Below are 25480 nucleotides of genomic sequence, written 5' to 3' on the forward strand. Positions count from 1 at the left end.
TTCCACAACAGCAGACAGTTATTTACATTTCTTTCCTGAGGCCTTCAGCTCCTCAGGAGGGAAAAAATCCTAGCAAAGGATTTTTCAAAAATATCATGGCTACACTTCTATATGGTCTTCTTTATATATATGATGCTAAATCATCAGGTTACTGTCACGTCATCAAGAAAAACAAACTAAACCAAACCAGGAAATGCACACACAAACAAGCACATACAGAAAAATCTGGAAGAAAATTCAAGATGACATCTACATTTCCCAACATTCAAGATTGGTGACATTCAAATTATTTGAAAAATTGAAAGCTCCTCTTCACAGCTCGGTCCTAAAATATTTTAAATGATGCAGCATGAACAGTTGTGTTTTGCTGATTGAGCCCTATCTATACTTCCTCAGGGAATTAGTTGGCTTCCTTTGGCTGTGCCAGCCCTGTAAGAGCTGCATCTTCAGGAGAGAGATACAATTCAACATTCAAATCTCATTTTCTACAGAAATAATTTGTACTGATGCCAGCTAGACACTAAACCAGTTCTTGACTGTCCCATAAATATCCATGAATATAAAGGAGTTTTTTGAGTGGCTCTAACTCGAATAAAGTCTGCTAACCAATATACCTGTTATGACAAACATTTGCCTTTCAATGGACTAGAGCTTTTGTGTGGCTTTCCACACTCCTCTGTCAGCTGCAATACCTGCCAGGACAACTAATGAACAAAAGACATGGAACGCTCATTCAGTTCAGCTGCAAGTAATTCCTGTGTAAATACAGGGATAAAGGGGCTCGTTGGATCTCACATAAGGAGAAATGACATGAGTGAGGATTAAAGATGCAAACCCCTCTAAATACATTAACTAATAATCAACATTGAAATTAAACATTTGGTCAGGACTACTTTTTGCATATCTTTAGTACAACATATGCTTCTAGGAAAATTTTATCTGAAGTTATTTTATTTTTATTCTCTAATATTTTCGCTATATTCCACAATGTGCCATTAATGGCACTAACATTTTAAGTTTGCCCAGCACTAGGTTATTTCAGCTATTGCTAATAAGGTCTTCCAGCAACAAATTTTCTAGCATGGATGAGTGTTAATGTGACCGGGGAAGTTTCTAGCTTTGTAAAATGTCCTTGTGGGTTTTGCATCTCCAGAGATTCTATTGAAAGAGACTCTTCAATCAGAAACATGAGGCAAACTCTTCACTGCCAAACATATCCCCCTGCAGTTATTCAAATTAATGTAATGCTGCTACTTTACTAGTTGTCCTTGAGACGGTTGTTTACTAGTTGTTTTTAATAAAGTAGTTAGGCAAAACTCATGATTTCTATCACTGAAATTTTAATTAACAACACAAAACTTACATATGCCTTTAAAAAGGACAAAAACATATATGGGAGGGCATGTTCTTTCAGATGTCATCTTAGAAAGGAAGTGAAACTACAGAAATGGGAAAACAGAAACGGGAAGAAAATGCATGCAAATTTTAGATTTTCCTATGTGACTTCATATAGTAAGACACTTCCTTTGTCCTTTTGTAAAGTCAGTTTTTTTGTTTGGTTGCCTTTTTTTCCATTGGGTTGCTTGCTTTATTAAAGAACTTTCTCCCAGCTTGTGCTTTCATACTCTCTACAATGTGTTTTAATATGTAATTCTCTACAGGAACTGTAGATGGAGATCATAGTCAAGTTCAGAACACATAATCACATTTCAGAACAAACAGTAACTGGAAGGACAGTGCAGGGGAAGTCAGACAGAACTTCCAGAGTGTGTTAGTATCATGCATTTCTGATTTCCAGCATTTTATGACAAGCACAAAACATGAAAGTTCCTTGGAGAGAGACAATGATATGAAAATGATAAGACTGTAATTTAATTACCTTTAAAATACTGAACTTACTTGAGAATGGAGCACATCTTCATACAGTGCATTATAGCAAACAAGATTCTAGACAGTTTCAAAGTAACACAAGCAGAAAAATCTATGCCCTGAAATTATCTCAGTGTGACAGGTATTTTTAAAAGTTACAATAGTTACTAAAAAGCATTCAATAAAAAGTTTAAACACATTTAAGTTTTAAAAGAATATTTTGTACATTTTGGAAAAATATAACATTTACATAACTGAAACATAAGTTATAGTCTTTGAAGTTTGTAATTATTCATACATTGTCTCATACATTTTCTTTTAATATATCCTTTTCTCTGGATTGTAAATCTAATGCAAAAGTATCATTATTCTGAAGAAAAGCTTGTTTCTGCATTAGTTTCCTGAAAAGTCCATTTGGATTTGCAAGTAGTTCCTCATGTTTCCCACATTCAAGAATTTTACCCTGGCCAAGGACTGCAACGAAATCAGCATTTTGAATAGTAGACAGACGATGAGCAATAATTAGGACTGTCCTCCCTTCCATCAGCCGGTCCAGAGCTTCTTGCACTAGATACTCATTTTCAGCATCCAAAGCACTAGTAACAAATGGGTGGGGATGGGAGAGAGGAGGATATTTGTTATTGTAAGGCAGGTTGGTTTTGTATGCATGTGGTTTCTTTTGCCAAAACAGCAAACTCTCTCTATTTGTGGTGAAGATGAACCACTGAAACTGCAGGAAAGTTTAATGAGCACAAGCATGCTCAGTTCTCATTTCCAAGTCATAGGCATGACATATTCTCATATGCAAAAATAAGCATTGAGAAATAACATCAAATTAAGCCAGTGGAAAAAATCAGTTACATTGCACAAGAATCCTATTTCTTTTACACTAGGATCTAAGTTTAAACTAAAGATCCAAAAAAGCCTTAAGTAGATGTTTCAAAATCCTGTTACATGTTATGAATGTAATACCATGAAAAATCACAATGTACCAGGCATCCTTTCTGCTTTGCAGAAACAGCTTTTATTATAGGCTTCCTAAACAAGTCACACATTCTAGAAGGCACATTCTTTTTTGTGACTAGAGTGCAATAAGGGGCGAGATAACATATAACGACAAAAAAGAGAAAAAGAGAGAAGAGAAGAGAAGAGAAGAGAAGAGAAGAGAAGAGAAGAGAAGAGAGAACAGTTCCCAAATCTGAGTTTTACAGGTACATATTTTCTAAGTTTCTATTTTTTTTTCTTCTTACCTTGTTGCTTCATCTAACAGAAGAATTTTAGGATTCTGAAAAATAAAGTAAAATTGGTTACAATAACAATTAAACAAGATCTGAATATTTATGTCAATAGAGAATAGGATTCATATAGCTTAAAACTCCAAGTAAGAATACCTACTTCATCAAAAGTGTCATTCAAAGCATTACTTTTAAGATATCGAAATGCTAAGAGGACAAAACTGAAATAAGACTCCTGCATTTTCAAATTTTCCAAACTAAAAAAGCAGAATACTATTCCCGGATAACCATTTGAAAGATACAAACTAAAGAGGGGAGATGACTTTTAAGGTATTCTTGGCAGCACTGTGGTCAAAAGTTCTACATTCTTATGTGGCTCTTTCACAGAGGCTCAGCTACCCTCTGCTTGCAGTCACTCTGCTATATAAAACTGTTTTAGTAACGGAAAGTAACAAAGCCCTGCCAGCAAGCAGTACTTCACTCACAGGTAAAAGTCATAGTACTTAAGAACTAGCATTTAAGAACTTCTCACAGTTAGATAATAAAAAAAAATTAAATTGCCAGCACTCAAATCCCTTAGAAGAATTCACAACTCAATTACAGAAAATAACCAAACTTCCATGATAAAGTTGAGAGTAAAAGCTTTAATCTTTAACTGGGACAGACAGGACTCCACTGCACCCCCAGATATTCCAGTATATCAACTACTCATTTATTTTTTGCAACCTTTTTACTTCCACAAAATTAAGTCTTTAGTCCCATGAACCGTATAAAATGCATGGCTTGAAATACAATCAGCTTTTCAGCAGTTGTGGTAAAAGAGAACAGGTATAATGAAATTCCTATTAATCTAGCAGAACTGGGCATGCCAGGATGCTACAGACACCTGTGTGGCTTAACATGAATGTAAACTGTGCCCAGCAAGGATCAAAACTTCCAGCTGAGCATCAGCACCAAACTGCCTCCTTGCAAGGCCCTGTGGCTGTCCCTGAACCAAACTCTCCGTTCTGATCCTCAGAAGCCCCCTCAAATTTGTGCAGCACAGAGCCTACCCTGAAGCCAGACCCACACCAATCTTCAAAGAAAAACATGACAATACACTGTGCCTGAAATATCACCTTGTTCCAAATCCAGGCCACCTCCCCTCAAAGCTAAGACAAGGCATCTGAAGTCCTAGTAAACTGCAACCCAGAAAAATTAACCTATGACTGATAGAGATCTGAACAGAGACATGTCATATATGTGTTTAATAGCACCACATTCTTAAAGTCTTCCTCCGTTCTTGACCTCATCTTATGGAAATGGGCCATTTTACAATGATTTTACAGCAGTCTTGGCAAAAACTATCAAAAACATGGCTAAAATATAGGGAGAAGCATAGACATTAAGTTGTCATTACTTAAGTCACTCAGCCCTTTCAAACTTCATTAACATAAAAGATACAGTTTTCCCTTTTTAAAATATTTTCCTACCTCTCCCATTGAAATACCTCCTCCTTGTTAATCCTTCCTGCCTCCCCCCAAGAAGTAGTTAAATAGTTGTTTGGGTGCTGGCTTACCTTGAGCAGAGCTCGAGCAATTGCAATTCGTTGCTTCTGTCCACCTGGGGAAAAATAGTCAGTAAATTGAAATAGGAAAACAGGTGTCAGGTAATTTTAACTGAATGCCTGGGCTGAGCAGAATTTGATCCATGTACTTTAGTGGGGAATGGAGGTGAGGGGTAGATTCTCTTAATACTTACGGCAGGCTACAGCTTGGAGAAAAAAGTGGCAACAAAAAATGATGGAATTTTTACATCACTCAATAGCATCAAGATTTTTAAAATAAGCAACATAAAGATGTACCTGAAAGCAAAATTCCTTTTTCTCCAACTACAGTGTCGAACCCTTTTGGAAAATCTCTGATAAAACTAGCAGCATTAGCTATTTCAGCAACTTTCAGAATCTCCTCTGCTGTCACAGTAGAAGGATCCTCTGCACCATAGGCAATATTTTCAGCAATAGAACAGGAGAAGAGAATTGGTTCCTGACAAATGCAAACACATAACTAATATGGTAGATCTGTAATTGTGTGCATGTGTTATCTAGTACGTCAGGTAACATAAATCCCACTTACAAGACCCCACTTACAATATACATAAAAATAATATGCAAGCAAGAGTTAATTGAATAAAAGACTAATAAAAACCTCCTCCCCTAATACCAAAATGGACAGTGAAAACCAATTAAAAATTAAGTTGCTTTTTTTAACTGAAAAAACATAACTCTCAATTCCTAATATTTTTGGAAGAGTTCAGGAAGAGCTATACATTCAAACATCAAAAGCCCTTCCTTTGTACTTTGCCACATATCATAACGGAAGGGATGGAGCACCTGTCCTGTGAGGGAAGGCTGAGAGAGATGGGGCTGTTCGGAGAAGAAAAGGCTCCAGAGGGACCTGATGGTGGTGTTTCAGGACTTAAAGGGGGACTCTAAGAAAGATGGAAACAGACTTTTTAGTAGGGCCTGTTGTCACAGGACAAGAGGTGATGGTTTTAAACTAAAGGAGGGTCGGTTTATATTAGATATAAGGAAGCCTTTTTTACAATGCAGGTGGTGAAACACTGGAAGAGGTTTCCCAGAGAGGTGGTGGGTGCCCCATCCTTGGAAACATTCTAAGTCAGGCTCATTCAAGGATGGGGCTCTGAGCAACCACATCTAGTTGAAGATGTCCCTCCTCAATGCAGGGGGATTGGATTACATGACATTTAAAGGTCCCTTCCAGCCCAAACTATTCTATGATTTGCAACAATGATGATTCTTTTCTTAATGTCTACACAGATTTTATGGCATTATGTGCATTTAATTTGTATTCAAGCTTGCAACAGAGAACTGTGAGGTAGGACAAGTGATGTACAATGGGAAAATGTCTGAAACAAGGTAAGCGAGCTCTGTTTAAAAAGTAGAGTCATGCTCTTTGAATACCAGTATTGACCTCCTACTGGTAATTTAAATTGAATAGATTCTTTCAAAAAGAAAAATGCTAATGTGCCAACAAGAAAGTAATTTTTGCACAAAAGCTTTTGGTGGCATTATTACATAAAGAAGTTGCTTTGAAATGCAACAAATACTCAGTTACTCTTATGCTTTTAACCACAACATCAGCCTAACAGTTAATCTGGGGAGATGAGGGAATGAACATGTTAATTGATGAAATAGCTTATTTTTAAGACACCATTGACTTCCAGAGTCTGGAGGTTGCTAGGAAGGTGGCACTATAAAAGTAAGTAAGTGCTAACTGTGCTGTATTTTCATGCTTTCCTAATGGAGATTATGGTTTCCTGGAAACTACTCAGAGCACAGAAGGTCAGTTTTTTAAATGGCTGTGTAAAATATGATTGTGTGACTTTTATCAATACAAAAATGTGAAGATTTTTGCTACTTTCTTCAACAAATTATAGCAAGCATTAGGTTGGTTATACCTACACAATTTACCTTCCACTCTCCACTGCACACTTTTCTTGTAAACTAACATTTTGGATCTCTGTGATTAGTCTGTAAAAACAGACTATAGAATACTGGAACTAGCTCTAAATACTTATTTTTAGAACAAAGCATGTGCAACAGCAGTTATGGAGAGATGGAGGGATTTCACTGAGAAGCAAGATTATGTCTTTTCAAAAAGAAGAAAAGTGAGGAAAAGCTACTTGATCACAAAATTATTTCATCCACTTGGATTTTTTTTCTTCCTTACCTGACTTACTGTTCCAATCTTTGTCCTGAACCACAGTGGATTTAACTGACGGATATCAAAGCCATCAACGGTGATAGTACCTTAAGTTAGGAAACAGTGAAGTCAAGTGTGTTTGACACATACTGAAAAGAGTCTGAAGGAACAGCTGAGAACGACAACCCCTGGGGAATCACACACTGTACTGGGGGATCAGAAATGCAAAGCTATGCAGGCACCACCACAAGGTAACCATGCACCCCAGAAGGAGACATGGACCTCAAGCACAGGAACCCCAACTGTTTATAAGGTTTATCTGAGATGCAAAGCATTAATTGTTGCAAACAAACAGAGCAACACACAAACCATACCTGAGATAGGATCATACAGACGCAGCAGAAGGGATACAATTGTTGATTTCCCTGTACCACTTGGGCCAACGAGAGCCATAACAGAGCCAGCTGGAATGGAAAGGCTGAAATCTTTGAAAATTGATACTTCTGGACGTGTTGGATAGGCAAATTCAACATCTTTGAATTCCAAAGCACCTCTGAATACGTCTTTGCCTAATGTGATTCCCTCTATATAACAAAGAATAAAATACAGAAATGTGAACAGAAACAAAAATTAGCTCAGCCCTCCTAGAACTTGCTTTACAGACACTCAATGGAAGTATCTATCTCCACATTCAATCTATGGATAACTGCAAGCCACAATTCAGGACCACAGTGGTTATATTTCAGCCATGAGTGAATCAGTGTGGTATGCCAATCATTCCTGAATGCAATTTCAGGTTGCTCACCAGCATGGAACCTATAGGCTACCTACAGCAAGAGGGAGGATTTGCATCTTGCTAATACCTGAACACTAACAACAATCACTTCTCATAGAATTATCTGAATTAGTCAACATACTATAAACAATTAAAGCTTTGTCAATTAGGAGCAATGAAATAAAAAGGCATTGGTGAAGGCCAAAGTCCTGTTGGCGCAGAACACAAAAAGATAAACATTGCAAATCATTTATTGCCCTTTCACTGAGCCACAAAAGTCACCTGAAGCACCCTCCTCTGAACAAGAGCAGTTCCTGTCACTGGAATAAAACTGCTGCTAGGTTTGTTGCACTAACAGACATTTTTTAGTTTTATTTTCTCCTTTCAGTGGAAAGCATATTTAATAAATTCAAATACCAATCAGAGGCCTAACTCTTGGGCAACAGTTCACTGAAATGAAAATTTCTCTTTGTGAAATTTTCCATCAATGAAACCACCATGAATTAACAACTACCAAAGTTAAATAAAACCAGTTTATTTCTGGAAGACAGCAATTGACTTAAACAAGTCAATTAATATCATTACTAGAAAAAGCTGATAAACAGTTAAGACAAAGAAACAAAATTTCTTCAAGCCCTGTTAAAACCCAGTGACATATATCCATAAAAAGCAAATTAATGGACAGTGGGGCTGCATTCTCAAAAGATGAAGTTCCCACCAACTTCGTAAAAACTGGCAGTACTAGAGCAATACCCTAGTCATGTTTGTTTGTGCTGGAGAAGCACAGCTCAAACTCTTAATTCTTTTCAGATGCAGCACCAAGTAACTCCCAACCTGCCACAGCACGGGGTAGCACATGCCAATGTTTGGTTAAACAGTAACTGTGGATAGGAAACAAAAAGACACCCATCAGCAGTAATCAAGATTTCACTAGTTCTGCTCTTTTTTTTCCAGGTTCCCATTTCTTCTCCAGGCTTTCAGTTTAATGATAGTCGCATTGGAATGGAAAAGGCAAAAGCATACAATTCCAGATTGCTTCCTTGACTTTAACTGATGGACACACACACTGTAATGTTTCCACAATAGCCTGTAAACCTCCTTTTCAGAAAAGAAATGTGTTTGCTAAATCCTGTGTTAGCAGCATAATCCTTATTATTACCACAGTAGCAAGTAATCACTTATCTTAAGTCTCAGATCCAGTTACTGCACATTCTATCCATGGCCTGAAACACTGAATCTACTGCAATATAGGAAGTCTGCTACCACAAGTCCTTCCTCTATATATCACTGTAAAAATATCTAAAAGCTATGTACTTGTCTCTTGTTTGGATTCTAGACACAAGAAAAAAGACATTATTATTTGTTCCCAAGATATCTGCTGTCACCAGCAACAACCAGAGTTCTGCAAAAATAAAATCTTGCCCCCTCAAATAAAGAAGAAATGTGGGTAGTATTAGTGCAAGGAGAAAGGTACAAATCACTCCAAAAACAACACCTGCTGTAGCTGCACATCCATACTATTCCAAGAAGCAGAAGTCCCCCTATCAGCCCTACCCTTTACTTCCTTTTATTCCCCAGTCCCTGATTCCTATGTCAAAACAACCCAAAAATTCAGTTTAGTATGTGTTGCTGAAAGGCCTCAAACTGTGTGTTTGCAAGGGAGAATTTATATCAACATGTCGTACTACGGGCTGATTTTCACTGGATCAGTATGAAGTGTTTAAGCTTGCAATACACTTAATGAAAACCACCCGGTTTTGAAAGCTTCTCTGATCATTTCTTAGCCATTAGAGACGAGCACAGTAAACCATTCATTGGAAATATGAGATACAGCCATCTCAAAGAGCTCCTCCCTCCTCTCCTTTTTCTTCTTTCCACTCTTTTCACTCTAAAGCAGGAAGTAGTGATGACATCAACAAGAAATTCCAAAAATCTAGAAATGACCATGTTCTCAGTCACATAAATTAGAAAGTAATATGATTTAAAATCATATTCTGAATTAAATAAATAAAAATAATTAAACCAAAAGTAATTAATTAAGCTAAACTTTTGGCTTCTAAAATTTTTATTAAAGTAATTTTTCATCATCTGTTTCATACTTAGGTAAAGTCAGAAGGATTATGATATATTTAGTTTCTTTGAAAATTATGTAAGTCAGTACTACCTTTAAGTGTTACACACATCCTTCTAAGGTATTGCTGACCCATAAGACAAAATCAACCTTTAAACGGTAACAAACCAAGAACGTACCATTAAATGGAAGTTGGGGCTTCCTTTCAATAAGTTCCCAGAGACGTCCACCAGCACCTAGTCCTTTCATTAGCTCAGAATAAAAGGAACTTAGGCCTAAATAAAAAGCAGAACAGTATTATGCATCCATATGCAATGGAAGACACAGAAGAGATAAAATTAGTGTTATACTTTGCAGCAGCAGCATTGAAGGATCAGATGTGTAGAGGATCTTTTATTCCAACAAACTGTTAAACATGTTAAATTCTATCCAGTCTCATTTGAGAGCTGCCAATAACCCTTATTCACCATTCTTATTTATATCTCTAAAACAAATCACTATGAAGAAAAGAAAATATTAATACACTTCAGCTTATGTATGTCCTTTGTCATTCACTTGTCAGAAAGAACAGCATCCAGCTTTAGGAAAATGGCTTTGCATTCAACCAGTTATATTCCCAGAACTTTCAGTAGAACAGAGCATTCTGAATGCTCTTCTTTGTCAGACAAGTTTACACTAATACAGGGGAGCCTGGCTGAGTCAGCCACAGCAGAGAGAGGGCACAAAACCTAAGGCTATAGTGATGATTGAGAAGATGTGTGGAGAGTGGACAATAGAAAGAAATGTGTCTCCCATGCCAGAATACTTCAAAAAATACTGGAGAAAGCAAAAGCTAAGGACGAGGCCTGTACATAGTACTGGGTCCCAGCTCTTAGCAGATGTGTGAATCATCTTGAAAGTAGCTTGGCTGAAGGGCTTTCCAGCTGACATAAACACAGAAACTAACATAGAACTAAAAATGGAGTAATACATCGATATAAGATGTCCAATTTCTTAAATTTTTGTGTGCCTTTAAGAAGAAAGACACCGATTTAATGATCTTTGAATTCCTGTAAAATGCTTAAGAGTTATTTCAGGAGGGCAGAAAAACAAAGGTGCATTTAAAAATATGTATATCTAAATATATATATAATGGATTTACTGGTTTATTTTTGCAGAGCAAGAAGCTCAGCTCAAGGTCACAAGTCTGTAAGTGTAGGCAGGGTGTTTCATCATGCTGCTGCTGAGGACTATCTGAAAGTTTGCAACACTAGCCATGGTGAGAAGCTATCTACTTGGAAAAAAGAGCCAAAGAATCACATCCTAGAGCAGGGCATGTCAGGGGAAGGGCATAAGCCTCACAGAGCAACTTCAAACTCAAACACTGAAGTTTGCAAATCCACAACTACTCATAAACAAAACATTATATAATATGGACAGCAAATACAAATTAGAAAACATTTATATTTTTCATAACCCATGTACTGTGTTTGGAAGAAAACACAGCAAACTTACAACAAAGAGGGGCAAAGTCACAGATTATGCAGTGAACTTCACAGTTGTTGCATCAACTCCCATGTGTACTGATGACATATACAGAGCAGACTTAGCACTTGGAAGATTTATATGCCTTGTAGGCATCTAGGAAAGCAGGCCTCTTGTGGCAAGACACCTCTGCTTCAGAGTCCCCATGAGAATGAGCTCTGTGCAGAACTACATTCTACAATAATCTGACCTAGAATTTAAAAATATGTTTTTATAGCAAATGAAAGTTAATTTAATGATATTTTTAGCAGTGCTTCTAATCTTCATTTATTTAACATCAGCTTGTCCCATGTTTTCAAAGTGCCAGGTATTTCTCCATTGACCAATGATTTAAGCATAGAAGAAAGGGGGCTGGTAGTTGGAATGGGTGCCACTGGAATTTTGATATACAAGGAAGCAGGTTTGTTAAATTTTGCCCTCAAGCACAAGTGCAAAATTTGTGCTTCCCATGATACCAGGCCTAAAAAAGAAAAAGCTGCATTGCCCTCCTAGTCTATCAGAATTAACAGGCTCATTTTAAAGAAGAATACTTCCAGTAAATTGTAGAGCTTCTGAGCAACTTATCTTCATTTTTGCCTGTATGCAGCCAGGAAGACAGCTCTGACAAAAAGATGAACAGCTTGTTGCTGGGTCAGTAGATTACAGAGTGTGGGCTTCTGGGAGGAGTCAGTGAGTAAGGAAAACCAGAAGGCTAGCACCGAGTGCAGTATTCTGCTGGCACTTTGTTTACTCTTCCAGTTGAGGACACTCTATACTGAATTACAGCTAAATGTTACATGCCTTTCTAAATAAAGTATGCTTAACATAGACCCAAATATTTTATTGCTTTACATAATATAGCAAGTATCTTAATTTAGACCTTAAGAAAATTAAAGTAATATATACTGTCACATGCACACATTGAAAAAAAACTACCTTTCTTTTGGGGAAAAATAAGGTTTATATTAAGTTACAGATTATTATTTTCATTAACTCTTCAGAAAAAAAAATAATTTCTTGAGAAGTTAATTTGGAAGACTTTTTAAGAAAGTCAGATTTTTTAAAAGCTTCTTCCCTCCCACCCCTATAATGACTGTAATGCTTTGAAGTGAAGAAAATCTAATTTCCCGTTCCATACCTCCAATGCTTATGCCAACCCAGAAAGCATACATTAGGAAAGATGAGAGTTCACCAACTGTCATGTAGGCACTGCCCATTAGTAATCCACCTTTGTATAACACTGAGAGGACAATTAAGTTTCCAGAAAGGCCAGTCTAAGGAAAAAGGAAAAGGCAGACTTTGTCACATACATCTTAAATTTCATCCTCTAAAATGTTGTTTCAGAACATTCCTTGTAATGAAAAGAACTCTCACATTCTAGGTATCTAGACCTTTGGAGGACTGAGGTAGATTCAACAATTCTAATGTAAAGCCAGCCAACAGCCAGCTAGACATCCATGGCACTGTGCTATCCAACAAGTGTTCAAAAAGCAAGCAACTCCTTTTTGGCTTTTTTTTCCCCACGTGGAAAGGAGCACTAAACATTATTCTCAACCATCATTACCAAGGAAGAATTGATAGTCTGCAGTTAGGTTCCAGTTTTAGAATTCAATTAGACAAACAGTTATGGAAAAATCCAAGCCTCCCTCCCCTACATGTGCACTCCCCATCTTCCTATGATTGATGCTCCTCTCACTGGGGAGCCAAACCTCTAAATGCGAAGGGTAGGGGAAGGTTTCCACTGGTTTAATTCCTTGAAGAGAAGGTGTGGCCTCAGATAAGTAGTCCCCTGCTATGGGGCATGGTACAGAAATTGAGGCATAAAGTGACTTTATCATACTGTTTTATCTTGAGATGCAGTTTCACAGCAATTTAGACTCATTTAAGTCCAGTCGTCCCACAGTTTTATACGCTATATATGTTCAATTTATTCTCAATAATTTACTTGCACATTTTTAAGTATCGTCAGGAGTTTTAAAATAATTGACACTTTGCATAACATGGTTGGCTTACTTTCATTAAACATACTTACTGCTCCGAAGAAGCCTGCCCGAGCTAGTGCCTCTTTTTTAGCCAGCTGTAGCACATAATCAACTTTATTTGTGTACTTCTCCATTTCAGCCACTTCTTGCCCAAAAGCTCGAACGGTTCTGATGTTTCCAATACGCTCTTCAGCTAACTGGATTGAAGCAAAGCACAAAACAGATCCACAGAGACACACAATTTGAAATGCTCACATTACAGAAGATCTGAAAGATAAACCAATATCACTTCACTAATCTACATATCCTGGGATAGCACTGCAAAATTTCTCATGGCTTCCTCTCCCCACCCCAAACCCCATTTTTTAAAATTCTATTAAGTTAAAAGCAAACTGTATGCCCAGGCAGTTTAAAAAAAAACCTCAAGATTGTCTTAAGTGCTAGCAGGGACAGAAAAATATAAAAGCAGGGTTAAAAAATTCGGTGTAAACAACACCCATAGGGAAGCTACTATTCACAGTATTCAATAACCATGCAGGAAGGGAAAAAAAAAAAAGAATATTCTGTTCCATACTAAGTCATGCAAAAAAGACTGCAGCTATTTCCTAAAACAATTCCACTCATTTGATCAAAGCAATGCTGGGAATTAATTTAGCCCAACTACTAATGTCTCATTTCAACTCAGTATTTTAACTTCTAAACAGCAAAGTATTAATTCTAAAATACCTCAGTTGTAACCAATTACACTAAGTTGTTAATGGACATTGTGATGGTCTTAGAAAAAACAAGTTCCCCTTTTGTAAGTAAAAGCATGATACAAAAAAATAATTCTCCTTCTTTCATCTCCCATTCAACCTGAAAATTTGAATGGAACACAAAAATTGCTTGTTCATATGAAGTCCCACACCTGGTTTACAAAGGCACGAGTTTCCCACCAACACAGTCTGAGGAAGACAAAAAGAAGAGGGCTAATCTTCCTTTTACACAGTCCTACAAAGGACATCTCAAGTTTATCACAGCTGACAAGTGTGACTATTTCAACTACAGCTTTCCTAATTATATTTCTATGCTTTATAATAATGTCTTCCCACGCTAAGCTTTTGAGGAAAATGTTTAGGAAACAGGCCCCATAAACATTTAAGAGCTGACAGTAAGGTCAAGCATCAGGGATGCATTTCAGAGATGGACTTGCTAGCAGAGGAAGCATTCATCTAGTATGCTCCTGATAGCTTCAAGCTCAAAACCGTAATCCAAGAAAAGTGGTTTCCAAATCCAGGTACCAACTTCCACAGGACTTCATGGGCTGATTTTTTTTTTCCTCCCAAAGCTAAAGCCTAAGCTTTATGTAATGTAAGAAATATATAATTTCTTACATTTCCAAATTCTCAAGGCCTAGTATCTCTGTGTTATATTGCTATTGACAAAGGAAGCATGGTTGGTTTTGTGATCATTGAATAAGTGTTACTGACATTTACCTGTTATACTACTCAGGTGCAAAACTACAGTGTCAGAACTAACAGTACAGTTGTCTTCAGAAGATCTGTAACTTTAGAGATATTAACCTAAATACATTAAAGCAACTTTAAAGTTAACTGGAAATGTTACCTGTGTTGCTTCTGCAAGAGAATCTTGAGTAATTTTAGTAAGCTTTCGCAAGTATCTGCCATAAATCACAGCCAGAACAGCCAAGGGTGGCACAACACTCAGAACAAACGCAGCAAGGCTAGGGGAAACAAAAAACTAGAAGAAAAAGGTATTGTCAGAGTTTAGCATTCAGATTAAAAATAATCCCTGGAGTACTGAAGTGCAACTTCGCTTGCTACTTTTCTAAAACTAGTAGGGATTTAGTGCTGCCATGCTTTCATTTACCATGTTTTAATTTTTTTCCAGAAAAAATACCCATTCTTCCACAGCATTTGGGAAGTTAGAACAAAGGACTATAAACAAAGCTGTCTGGATTTAATTTCTAGCTTTCTCACTGGTTCTCTGTGTGGTCTTAGTCAAGCACCTTAACCTGCCAGTAAGCAGGCCTACCAGGAAATCTCTTGGGGATACCGAAAGACATAAGCTATTACACTGTTTCTAAAGTGCTTTCACAACTATTAAATAGGTGGTGTAATACAGAAGCTCTGAGTAGAGAAATATCATACAGTACTTCTGGGTAACTGAGGAACAAACAGATAGAGTCACCAGTACTCCCTAGCACCCACGAATGGGTGGAACAGGGTATTTAATTTATTGCTGCAAAACTTGTCGCTTGTAATGATCATTGTTTGTAATGAACCTAATGAGGTTCTCTTCATGAGATTTACTGACATTAGATCTAATGTATTTTAATTTCAGCTTGCTTTCTCTATTGATAACAAAAATCTCCAGAAACATTCAAAATCAACATAATTGATAGGCTTTATAATTATTTAATAATAATATCTTCTTCCTTTCCTTGGCAAGCTTTCATAGTCCTCCTCTTACAACTGTCTTACGGCAGTACTTTGGAGCAGAATGCATTATATAAAGTTATCTCATTTTATCTATCGTAAGATAAAGCCATAGAGTCCCTTTGTAAGAGAGCACAGAAAGCCATTGTTATCAGCAATTCTTATCAGTGACAAAATATTAAAGCTTTAAAGTTTCATAGTGGAAACTCTTAACAGTTTCTGATAATGACAATATTGGATGCTTATTTTATGAGGAGACTATTTGCTGTCTGTTTTTAACTCCAAGTAGACAGCAGAAATTACCACACCAATGCATGAGCATAAAAAATTAAGGCAACAACAACAACAACAAAAAAAAAAAAAAAAAAAAAAAAAAAAAAAAAAAAACAAACAAAAACCAAAACCAAAACAAAAAAACACCAAAAAACCCCCAAAAAAACCCAAAAAAAAACCCCCAAAAAAAAAACCCTCAAGAGAAGTCAGATGTTTATATAATCCAACTGATCACCGAGGAATATTAACTTATGCCCTGCAATGAAGCCTCCATTAATAAGATTCCTAGATAAACTATTCTTTACTGACACACTAAAGCGGAAAGACTAATACTTGTAAAAATTCTTGGCATTAATTAGATATGCAGTGCTGCCTTTGCTTAACCAGAATCAACCAACTTAAATGATTTTCTATCAGGCCCTTCACACCGTTTTTTACCTGCAACCATAGGAATGTTATCACTGATTTTAGTATTTTCAGTAAGAACGAAATTCAGCAATTTGCCTACTACATTTTGCTTGATAACTTTGGGTAGAGACAGTAGTTAATGTCAATCCATCATCCTCCAAATTTTGCTTGAGTAAACATCTAGTGGCTGGCTACAGGCACATCACCTACTGCAATAATCTCTGCATCTGTTGTAGGTAATCAGTGAAATACACTTGTACCCAGGAGCACACGATTGTTACTGGTCTGATTCACACTCACCTAATAGAACTGAAACAAAGGTGAAACTACAAGTAGTGTCAAGCAAGTAAGAGACCACCATACCATCATTCCAACCCCCACAGATGCTTGTGCTCCTGCCCTGAGTCCGTCTGAAAGGTTTTCAGTCACTGAGCGGCCCAAAAGGGCAGTATCTGAAGATAAGCGGTTTATCAGCTCTCCTGTTCTGGTCTTGTCAAAGAAAGCCGTTTCTTGCTTCACAATAGAGGAGAACATGGTTGCTCTCAAACGTTTCACAATTCTTTGTCCTGTCAAAAACATAAGTCAGTCAAGCATGACACAAGAGACTTTACACAGACACCAACAATATAAAAATCACAGGATTGCACAGTATCAAACAAGGCACATTACAGGGAATATAGAGTCTGGTAAGATGTGTTAGATGAGATCTTTAAGATCTCACCTAACAGCAAATAAAAATGAGCAATCATTCCAGCACACTTATCTTTACACTATTAGTTTAGCTTTGCTCTGGTTAAAAAAAAGTACCAATTCCAAAATCATCTCTTGGCCATGGCCAAGAATTTGTTTAAGATCATTAGATATCCTGACTCTGCAAAAAACAAGATGACTCTCAGTACCACTTTTGCTTCTGTTTTTACCTGCAGTCTGCATGAGGTAGACACGTGTAGCATTAGCAGCAGCACCACATAAAAAGATTCCACTCAGCAAGGCACACAGGCTGGTCAGGCTGTCAGTGAAATCCTCACTGGGATTTGTATAAATAATGTCAATAACTTTCCCCATAAAGAAAGGAGCTGACATGGTAATGACACTGGAAACTGCCAGAAAGCCAACAGCAGCTGCAAATCAACAAGAAAAAGGAAAGTTATTCTGAACTTTCAAGATCGTTAATAGTACAAATTAAATGATTTGTCACTTGAAACTTCTATTAAGCTTGCAAGTGCCAATTGATATAATCAGCAGTCTTATACACCCAGTGAAAGGGATATTTTAAGCCACTGTATAAATTAACTTAGGCAAGGCACATTTTAAGACTCTGAAAAGCCTCTGTATACAATCACAGTTCTGGAATCGCTTCTCTTGTCTAGTCTTCAACAGCACAATCCAAAAAGGTTAACTTTTCACAGGTGTCACCCTTAGAGAACATTGACAGTTACCAAATTCTCACACACAATCCTCCAACTCCTGTTTGGTTTGAGTTCTATTATTTGTGCTTGTCACTGTATGGAAGCTTCCAGTTGTCTGTTTTTGAGGTAACAATGGATTGAAGTAAAGATCTGAGAACTATGCAATTTTATTGGGAAAAAAAACCCAAACAAAGCAGAAACTAAAATAACCCCCAAATTTGATTTCCTCTTAAGTGATAATTTTTAGAATTTTTATTTTAAATTTTATAAACATTCATTTTGTTTTACTCTTTACTATTGTTGGTCTAAAAGAAAAATAACGTAAGTCTTAATTAGAAGTACATTTGCTGATGAGCAGAGCTCTTGAATTCCAGGTGCAGGATCACCCATGGAACAGCCTGTATAGCTTTTTGAAGGTGTATCACAAAGTATGAAAATTACACTGGACCAAAACTTAGCCTGTTGAACTTAAAACTACAAAGAAATTTCTCAAGCCAAGAACAAAGTTTAATTCTAAAAAGGCATGCCAAGCTTGGAAGGCTGAGAGCTAGAAGAAAACACATCTCAATTGAAAACTGAACAAACTTGATATAAAAACCACAACAAACAATGACATTTACCTAGCATCATTTTCCAAGAACCAACCATACATTTACAGCAACCATTCATAGGATTGCTGCAAAACTACTAGCAAATAATGTCTTTGAAGACAAAAAAATATACTATGCTGAAAGTCCGGAAGTTTAGATCCATTCTACTGAGCTTCTTGTATCACTTCTACAACGAAGACAGAAGCCAGCCTCCCTACTGCACACTGCTGCAAGCTGCATTTCTAACACCTGACACAGGTGGTTTGATGGCTCTTACCACCTTCACACACACATGGAAAGCTTTGTTTCAGTTTGTACTTGAGGTGTAAATACAGCTGTGTATTTAAAAGGAAGAACTGAGAGAACAAAAAATGCATAGCTGCAGCCTGTGCTTCTTAGTCAAGATTTATTTGCTATCTTTCCCTTGTGTTACAGTCCAGCCAGCAAGTGTGTGAAAGATACAGAATTTGGATCTTTAACTTGAAGCTATAGAAACTATAAGAAACCAGAGGAGAAAGTGAAGAACTTTCTGGTGCAAAGTTATTGATCTATGCCATAGGCACATCTCATAAGGTTATTACTTATTAGCTAAAAATACATGAATGACCTTATTAACAGCCTGGCAGCACTGGTGATTCAAGCTGTGAAGCAGCAGGGAAAAATCCAATAAAACCCAGGTTATTTCCTGTCAGGAAAAGCTGGTTGGTCTCCAAGGCAGCTGGAGATGGACAAAAGCATTGATTATCAGCACAGTACTACATGCCAGCTCAGTCTCCATTAGTCCAGACAATTTCTCAGTTATGGATGGAACAGTACATATTACTGCAGATATAAATATTCACAGAAGGAAGAGGACTGTATAGCTACACCCCTCATATGTTTCTGTCTAGTGGCTTGAATTTATCTTCAGTTCTTCTTCATTCAAACTAGCACGTGTTTCACTTCCAACAGCCTTAACTGAATGAAAAGCAAATACTAGTATCTAAAGCAAACTGAAAACTACTGAACTAAGCAACATACATGTCTTTATTAATTTAATCACAAATCACATGTAAAATAAGGTTCCCTAACTGAAACTCTCATGTTGATTATACCAGCAGACCAACTAGAAAACAGCACAGTTGCCAAGTGGCTGCTCTTTTCTGTTTCTTTTAAAATGTTGACTAGTTGAAAAAATAGGAACCAGCAAACACTCATTGCATCGCCTCCTTCAAAGGAGCTGTCATGGTGATAACTGGCTGAAGGGAGGAGTTCAATGTGTTCAGCACCCAGATATGAAGACACTCCAGTGACACTGAAGGTTGTTGCTGATAGAAAAAAAGGTCAGAGTAAACTCTGTAGTATTTGTTTCACATGGCTTTCTCTGTTACCCAGAAAATTACATCAAACAAAGACCCAAAACACACCTTTTTATTTTTTTAAGTAATTTTTTTGGTAGGCTCTGAGATGACAATAAAGAAAATGTGACGCAGGTCAGTGGAACTTACAAAACCAGGACTTCAAAGTGGCAACAGGAGCAATAACAAGGAAAGCTGGCTGCAGCGGCAGCTGAGCGACCCTCTTGGAAATATTAGGCAAACACTTTGCTTGTCCCCAGATTGCTGCAAAAAGTGATGCCTTTATCACTATTAAGATCAACACACTCTGTTAAGGCTGACATGGCTTGCTTCTTGACAGCAAACCTGCAACTTCCTAAGAGGACAAGGTTGCCAACTGATAAACCACAACGTTTACAAGAAATAACTAGGCAGAGCTATCAAAAACCTCTCTTCAGAACGTAGACTAAATGACTCCAAAGAATCATAAATTAATTTTCTACACACAAAAACAACACCAAGACAGTGAATGTTTCTAATTTTGCTGGTTTTTACCAGAGCACCCTTCTCACCTAGTATAGTATGTGGAAGTGTATGAAGACAAAATACTTGCAAGCCTGTTTCGTGAGGGGCTGTTTTGAAGACAAATACATAAGGATTTTACCACAGATTAATTAAGATCATCCAAGCCAATCAGGGATGAAAGACAGAAAAATGAGGTATTGATGAGATCTGGCAGGGCACAGTAACCCAGCCACAGGTCACAGTAGTTAGATTTTACTATTCCATAAGCTATGAGTATTACTTCCTGAAATCTTTTAGGTGCTGTACTGGTTTCATTTAAATATGGAAGGCTGGTGGGTCAGAAACAAGCTTTGGATTTGTGAGGAATATCCTTCTACCAGCAACAATGAATGTCTGTCCTTTACCAGTTATCTGTGCAGTTTTATTTAATATGTGGGAAATTTTTAAGCTGAACACTCACTGGCCTTCCACAAGGGCATTTGGAGTGCTGAATAAAACCTACAACATTATAATGTGCATTCAAGAAGATTGGGCTCTTCCATTGTTCTTTTATGGGAGAAAGATGCACTGGTAAATTTTGTATTTGTTGGTCAAATAAAGTTCATTTCCTTTTGGTGGATCCTGAACAACAATATTTTTGGGTATCAACCCTGCAAAGATATCAACCCTGCAAAGAGTCAGCTCTGCAAATACTTACTACAAGAAAAAATCTTCTTCCAGAGTACATTGTGAGCACTTAATGATGTTCTGTATAGTTCTAGGTTAGGTATGAGTGGTGTATTTCTCTTTCTGTGTTAAAGTAAATTCATATATGACATCTGCACTGCATCTATTATTATGCAAGAACTTTTTAGAACCATCCTCCTTACATTGTTAAGAACCATGGTGTTACTGTACTCAGAAAAAAAAATACGGTTCACACATTTACCCTGTATAGAAGACAGTCTCTATGTCAGACCAGCCTAGCTATTACTTCTTCTATATCCACAGTTCACACAAATAATGCAGCAACAACATTCCCCAAGAAAATGAAGGTCTAAGCACTTAACTGATCACAGTGATAAGCAGCTACTGTTTCTGCAATGTCTTACTTAAGTAGCTTCGCTAACAGTTCACCCCCAGTTTAAAATAAACAACCAATTACACAGAAAAACAAACTTTCTGTGACAAAGCTGCAAGGCTGCTTGGACCTTTTGTGAATTTCATACGAAACATTGACAAAATCAGAAGAAAAACTAGGGGGAGAAACAACAAAAAGCACCTAGCTTATATTTTATTGGTGCACCGCACATGAGAAAACACTTACTAAGTTACCTCTACATATATATACATATAGGAATTACGATTTTAAAACCACAAGAATTCCCTTTCAAAAAAATCAAAGTACATCACCTGGTGTAATTTTAAAGTAAAATAAAATTCGGTTATGAATAAAGCAGTGCTCTCCTAAGTTAATTAAAATTTTAATCTGTAGGAAAGCAGTTATTACAAACTTGCCAAAAATTACCAAATAAAATATCTGAGATAATATTTCTTGAATGCCTCTAAAGAAGACATGTGTACAAAACAAACCTTCTTACTCGGTGCACATAAAGTTTGTTAGAGGGAAAGGGCACATTTTGCTATGGGATTAAAAATTTCAGAGTTCCTTGTGCTAACTTTACAATTCAATACAACTATTGTTTCCTTCGAGTGTGGTTTGGATAAAGTGCAACAGACAGATTCTCACGGGGAGAAACAAGGGGGCAGAAGGATATAAAAGGGATCATTTTCAAAAGGCATTTTTGTGGTCTCACACATACAGAGCAGGATTTAATAATTCCAACAATGGCCTTGTCCTCTTCCCCAGGAACTGAACTTAACCGAAGATGAAGGTTTGCCTTACCTGACTACACCAGATCGGCCAAGGAATTCCTACAACTACTTCTTTCCTTTGTTAAATCTGGGAGGTATTACGGGATTTACAGACTCCTAATCACTACACAAAACTATGGTCACTAACAGAGTGAATTCCCGCCATAGTTTTTGGGCTTCTTTTTACCACTTTAATTGCAAACAATAAAATTTAATACACATGCCACTTTTAAAATACATTCATAGCTCTACCCCTCTGTAGAAGTAACTGGTCATGGAACATATTACACAGATACTTTTTTCTTTTTGGACTGTATGACACTTGATACATTTATTTTCATTCCTAGGAGCCTCCAGAGGGTCAGAAGCTCCTGCTGCAAGAGGTGCAGGGTAAATGTGCCAGTGCATGGGAAGTTTGGGCCAGAGCACACCACTTCTTCCTGAGCCATTGGATGGCGAAGAGGCCCTGCACAGAGCAAGATGGGACCTTCTCCCCTGGTGCCAATCACAAGGGGAGCAGGTCACCTTCACCTCTGTACCTGCACCTCATCACTGACACCACTTCCCCAGCACACCAAGAGGGGTGAAGCTAGGCTTGCTCAACTTTCTCATAAATCACCCTCTGCTCCCAATCTCTTCCACTGTCCTCACGGCAACCACTTCACCTTCTGTGATTGTGAATTTCAACTCACGACTGCAAGGAGCAGACAGACCATCATGACTCGTGCCATGAGGAATGCCAGAAAAGGCACACAGCACTCCACACTGGTACTGCTACACCCCTATGTTACAAGCCACCTGTTCTGTAAAATACAGAAAACCTGGAAGAACTCAGCCTTCCTGCAGAACTGAACAGCCCCTGTAGACCTCTGAAGAGATCTCACAGCATTTGCTTAACAGTTATGTGGCCTTGAAGAGGAAATGAAATGTTTTACCCTTGGTTCATTGTTTCATATAGTGAAACCATTAACCTTCCTTTTTTTGAATGAAGCAAACCCCGACATACTAGGTTTTTAAGGACTAATTTCTCAGTACCAAGCTGCAACAGGAACAAAATGCAACTGTTTTAACGTATTTCGGATACAATGGGTACATGTAATTTCCCTACAATCAACTACAATGCATTTTACCCCTATTTGTTATCCCTGCACTCTATAATGACCAAAAGCATTTTCCCTGTTAGATTTTCCATCTCTCCACCTAATTACAACTTAACTACAAATTTTCCCTTAAGCAGGGTATCAGTAAAGAAGAATGAAACATAAATTCACTTCTCTCCCAGAATGAAGACCAACTGATCACTGAAAAGCAGTTACTACATTTCCATATTTTTTCCATCCTCATGACTTGATATGATCAAATTGTTGTGTTAGGGTGTTTTTAAACTTTAATTCAGGCCACTTTGTTATCTCAAAAGACAAAACTGCATGTAGCTGGTTTTTAGTGACTGTGATAGCTGATTACTCAGGTAAAACCATCAGCAGACTGCACAGACTAAGGGTACTTTTCTCTATTTCAAAACATAATTACAAACAAGCATACCATAACCCTGCCTGTGATAAACAAGCTGGCAGCGAGTGCCCAGTAAAGTGAACTAAATTAAATTTTCAGTTATTTAGAAGCCTTGGGTCCTAAAAGCCAGCCTTAAAATAAGTGATTTATTTACTTGATTAAATTTAAATGGGAAAACCACAGTCTTTTAAAACTTCATTGTAAAGCCAGCAGGTAGTCTAAAACCTATAAACATTCATTTGGATCCAAATTATGTTGGCTATATAATACCAACATGTAATGAAACACTGTAAATATCCACTGTGAACAAAATCTTGTGCAAAGTATTTTGTATTCTACAAACCACCTCTTTATATGTCTAACTACCTCATCTCTTCTATCAAATACCATTTACTCATTCCATGGGAACTACCTAAATTTTTACAGAGAACTACAGGCCTCTCACTCATGAGAAAATGCACATGCTGTCTGCCAATAAAGATACCTTTAAAAACCTAAAGCACATAATAATTTGACATTGTTTTCTCACCAACAGCTATTATCATATTAACCCATGAGAAGCAATGTGAAGAAAAGTTTGTTTATACTATGTTGAAAATATCCGTGTTAAGGGTGTAATTTATATAGCCACAGTGTTTTGGTTTCACCGCACAGGCACTAGAATATAAACAAATTTTAAAACATCTTACAAAAGTTTTGAACAAAAAAATTCTTGGGGGAGAGAATCCCAATTTATTTTTTTTAAAAATTAAACTCATCAGGTTCTCCTTTTTACTTAATTTCATGTAGTCTTGGGCCCAAATTTATTGCAGGTACATTGTGAAGCCAGCACTGAACACGTACAGAGGCAAACGGAACCGAGTTCTGTTAACTTCCAAAACTTTTGCCTTCCCTTCAAAAACCAACAGATTAAGAGATGGCAAAGTCAGAACAGGGGAGAGAATGTGTTTTTAGCTTTTCACACGTATGGAAGGCTCGCTCCAACACTCTGCGCTGTGCTGGGATGCTGCCAGCAGGGCCGGTTCTCCAGGGAAGCACGACCTTCTCCTTCGTCCCGGCGGCGTCCGCTCCGGGGGCGCACCCCGGCCGCGCACCCCGGCCCCGGCAGCCCCTCAGGGCGGGGCGCCCGCCGCCCCCTCCCGCTCGGGCAAAGCCCCGGGGCGGCCCCGGTACCTGTCAGTCTCCGGCGCTCGGGATGCGCCAGGGCCAGCAGCCTCCGAGCCTCCAAGCGCGGCGGAGTGCCCGAGCCCAGGGGGGCGGCGCCGCCCGGCGCAGCAGCGGCAGCAGCCAGGGCAGGCGCGGCGCGTAGCCCGCCATGCGGCCGGCGCGGCACCCGAGCTGCTGCTGCGGTCGCAGGTCCCTGCCGCGCGGGTTTGCGGCGGGAGGAGGAGGAGGAGGCGCCTCCGAGCCGCCGCCGCCCATGGGCCGGCGGCCGGGAACCCGCGGCCGCGCGGGCCCGGCCCGGCCTGCGGCGCGCTGATAAGGCTGCGGCTGTCGGCCTCCTCCCGGCCGCCCCGGCCAGCGCCCTCTGCCGCCGCCCGGCCCGGGGAAGGGACGGGAGGCGGCCCGGGCCTGCTGAAATGGCGCCCGAGGAAGACAGAGGGTATGTCGGTAATGCGTATAAATATCCCAAAGGAAGGTGCCAAGAGGATGGTGCCAGACTTTTTTCAGTGGTGTCCTGTGAGACAGCGAAGGAGCAGTGTCTGTAACTGAAAGCATAAGAAGTTCCATCTCAAAGTGAGGAATAACTTTACGTTGAGGGTGGCGGAGTGCTGGAACAGGCTGTCCAAGGAGGTAGTGGATTTTAGCTGTCTGAAGGCATTAAAAACCCACCTAGATGTGTTGTGTCACCTGCTCAAGGTGACCCTGCTTTGCCATGGGGTTGGACTCGAAAATCTCCAGCGGTCCCTTTCAACCCTAACAAGTCTATGATTGTTTGAGCCTGCCTCGCCCTGCCCAGTGATGGCAGAGAACCAGCCGATCCCAGGACAAGAAAGCAGGGACTTGGCCCCCTGC

General features: G+C 38.5%; 1 protein-coding gene across 2 annotated transcripts; it reads right to left on the reverse strand.

Moving 5' to 3' along the window:
• Nucleotides 1–1323: 1323 nt before the first annotated feature.
• ABCB10 (ATP binding cassette subfamily B member 10) lies at nucleotides 1324–25318 on the reverse strand. Of its 2 annotated transcripts, none has more exons than XM_041468585.1 (13): nucleotides 25298–25318; nucleotides 17179–17379; nucleotides 16622–16824; nucleotides 14745–14879; nucleotides 13190–13336; nucleotides 12296–12431; nucleotides 9834–9929; nucleotides 7183–7392; nucleotides 6836–6915; nucleotides 4948–5128; nucleotides 4663–4706; nucleotides 3120–3154; nucleotides 1324–2465 (listed from the first exon to the last, which is right to left on the reverse strand). In XM_041468585.1, exons 2-13 carry the CDS (start codon nucleotides 17339–17341, stop codon nucleotides 2174–2176), a joined length of 1722 nt encoding a protein of 573 aa, XP_041324519.1. In that variant the 5' UTR covers nucleotides 17342–17379; nucleotides 25298–25318; the 3' UTR covers nucleotides 1324–2173. The 2 variants fall into 2 exon arrangements, with proteins under 2 accessions (XP_041324519.1, XP_041324527.1); XM_041468593.1 differs by lacking the exon at nucleotides 25298–25318 and adding an exon at nucleotides 24638–25034.
• Nucleotides 25319–25480: the final 162 nt, after the last annotated feature.

This window comes from Pyrgilauda ruficollis, unplaced genomic scaffold (assembly GCF_017590135.1).
Source record: "Pyrgilauda ruficollis isolate IOZ18807 unplaced genomic scaffold, ASM1759013v1 scaffold101, whole genome shotgun sequence".
Classification (NCBI taxonomy): Eukaryota; Metazoa; Chordata; class Aves; order Passeriformes; family Passeridae; genus Pyrgilauda; species Pyrgilauda ruficollis.

What these genes read in the sequence shown, in the direction of transcription:
- ABCB10 (XM_041468585.1), bottom strand. Translation starts at nt 17,341, where the DNA reads ATGTCAGCTCCTTTCTTTATGGGGAAAGTTATTGACATTATTTATACA. An exon ending in GGGCAGGCTTCTTCGGAGCA is followed by an intron (nt 12,432 to 13,189) that starts GTAAGTATGTTT and finishes CTTTTTCCTTAG; the next exon opens with ACTGGCCTTTCTGGAAACTT. An exon ending in AGATTGGAACAGTAAGTCAG is followed by an intron (nt 5,129 to 6,835) that starts GTAAGGAAGAAA and finishes TGCATTTGTCAG; the next exon opens with GAACCAATTCTCTTCTCCTG.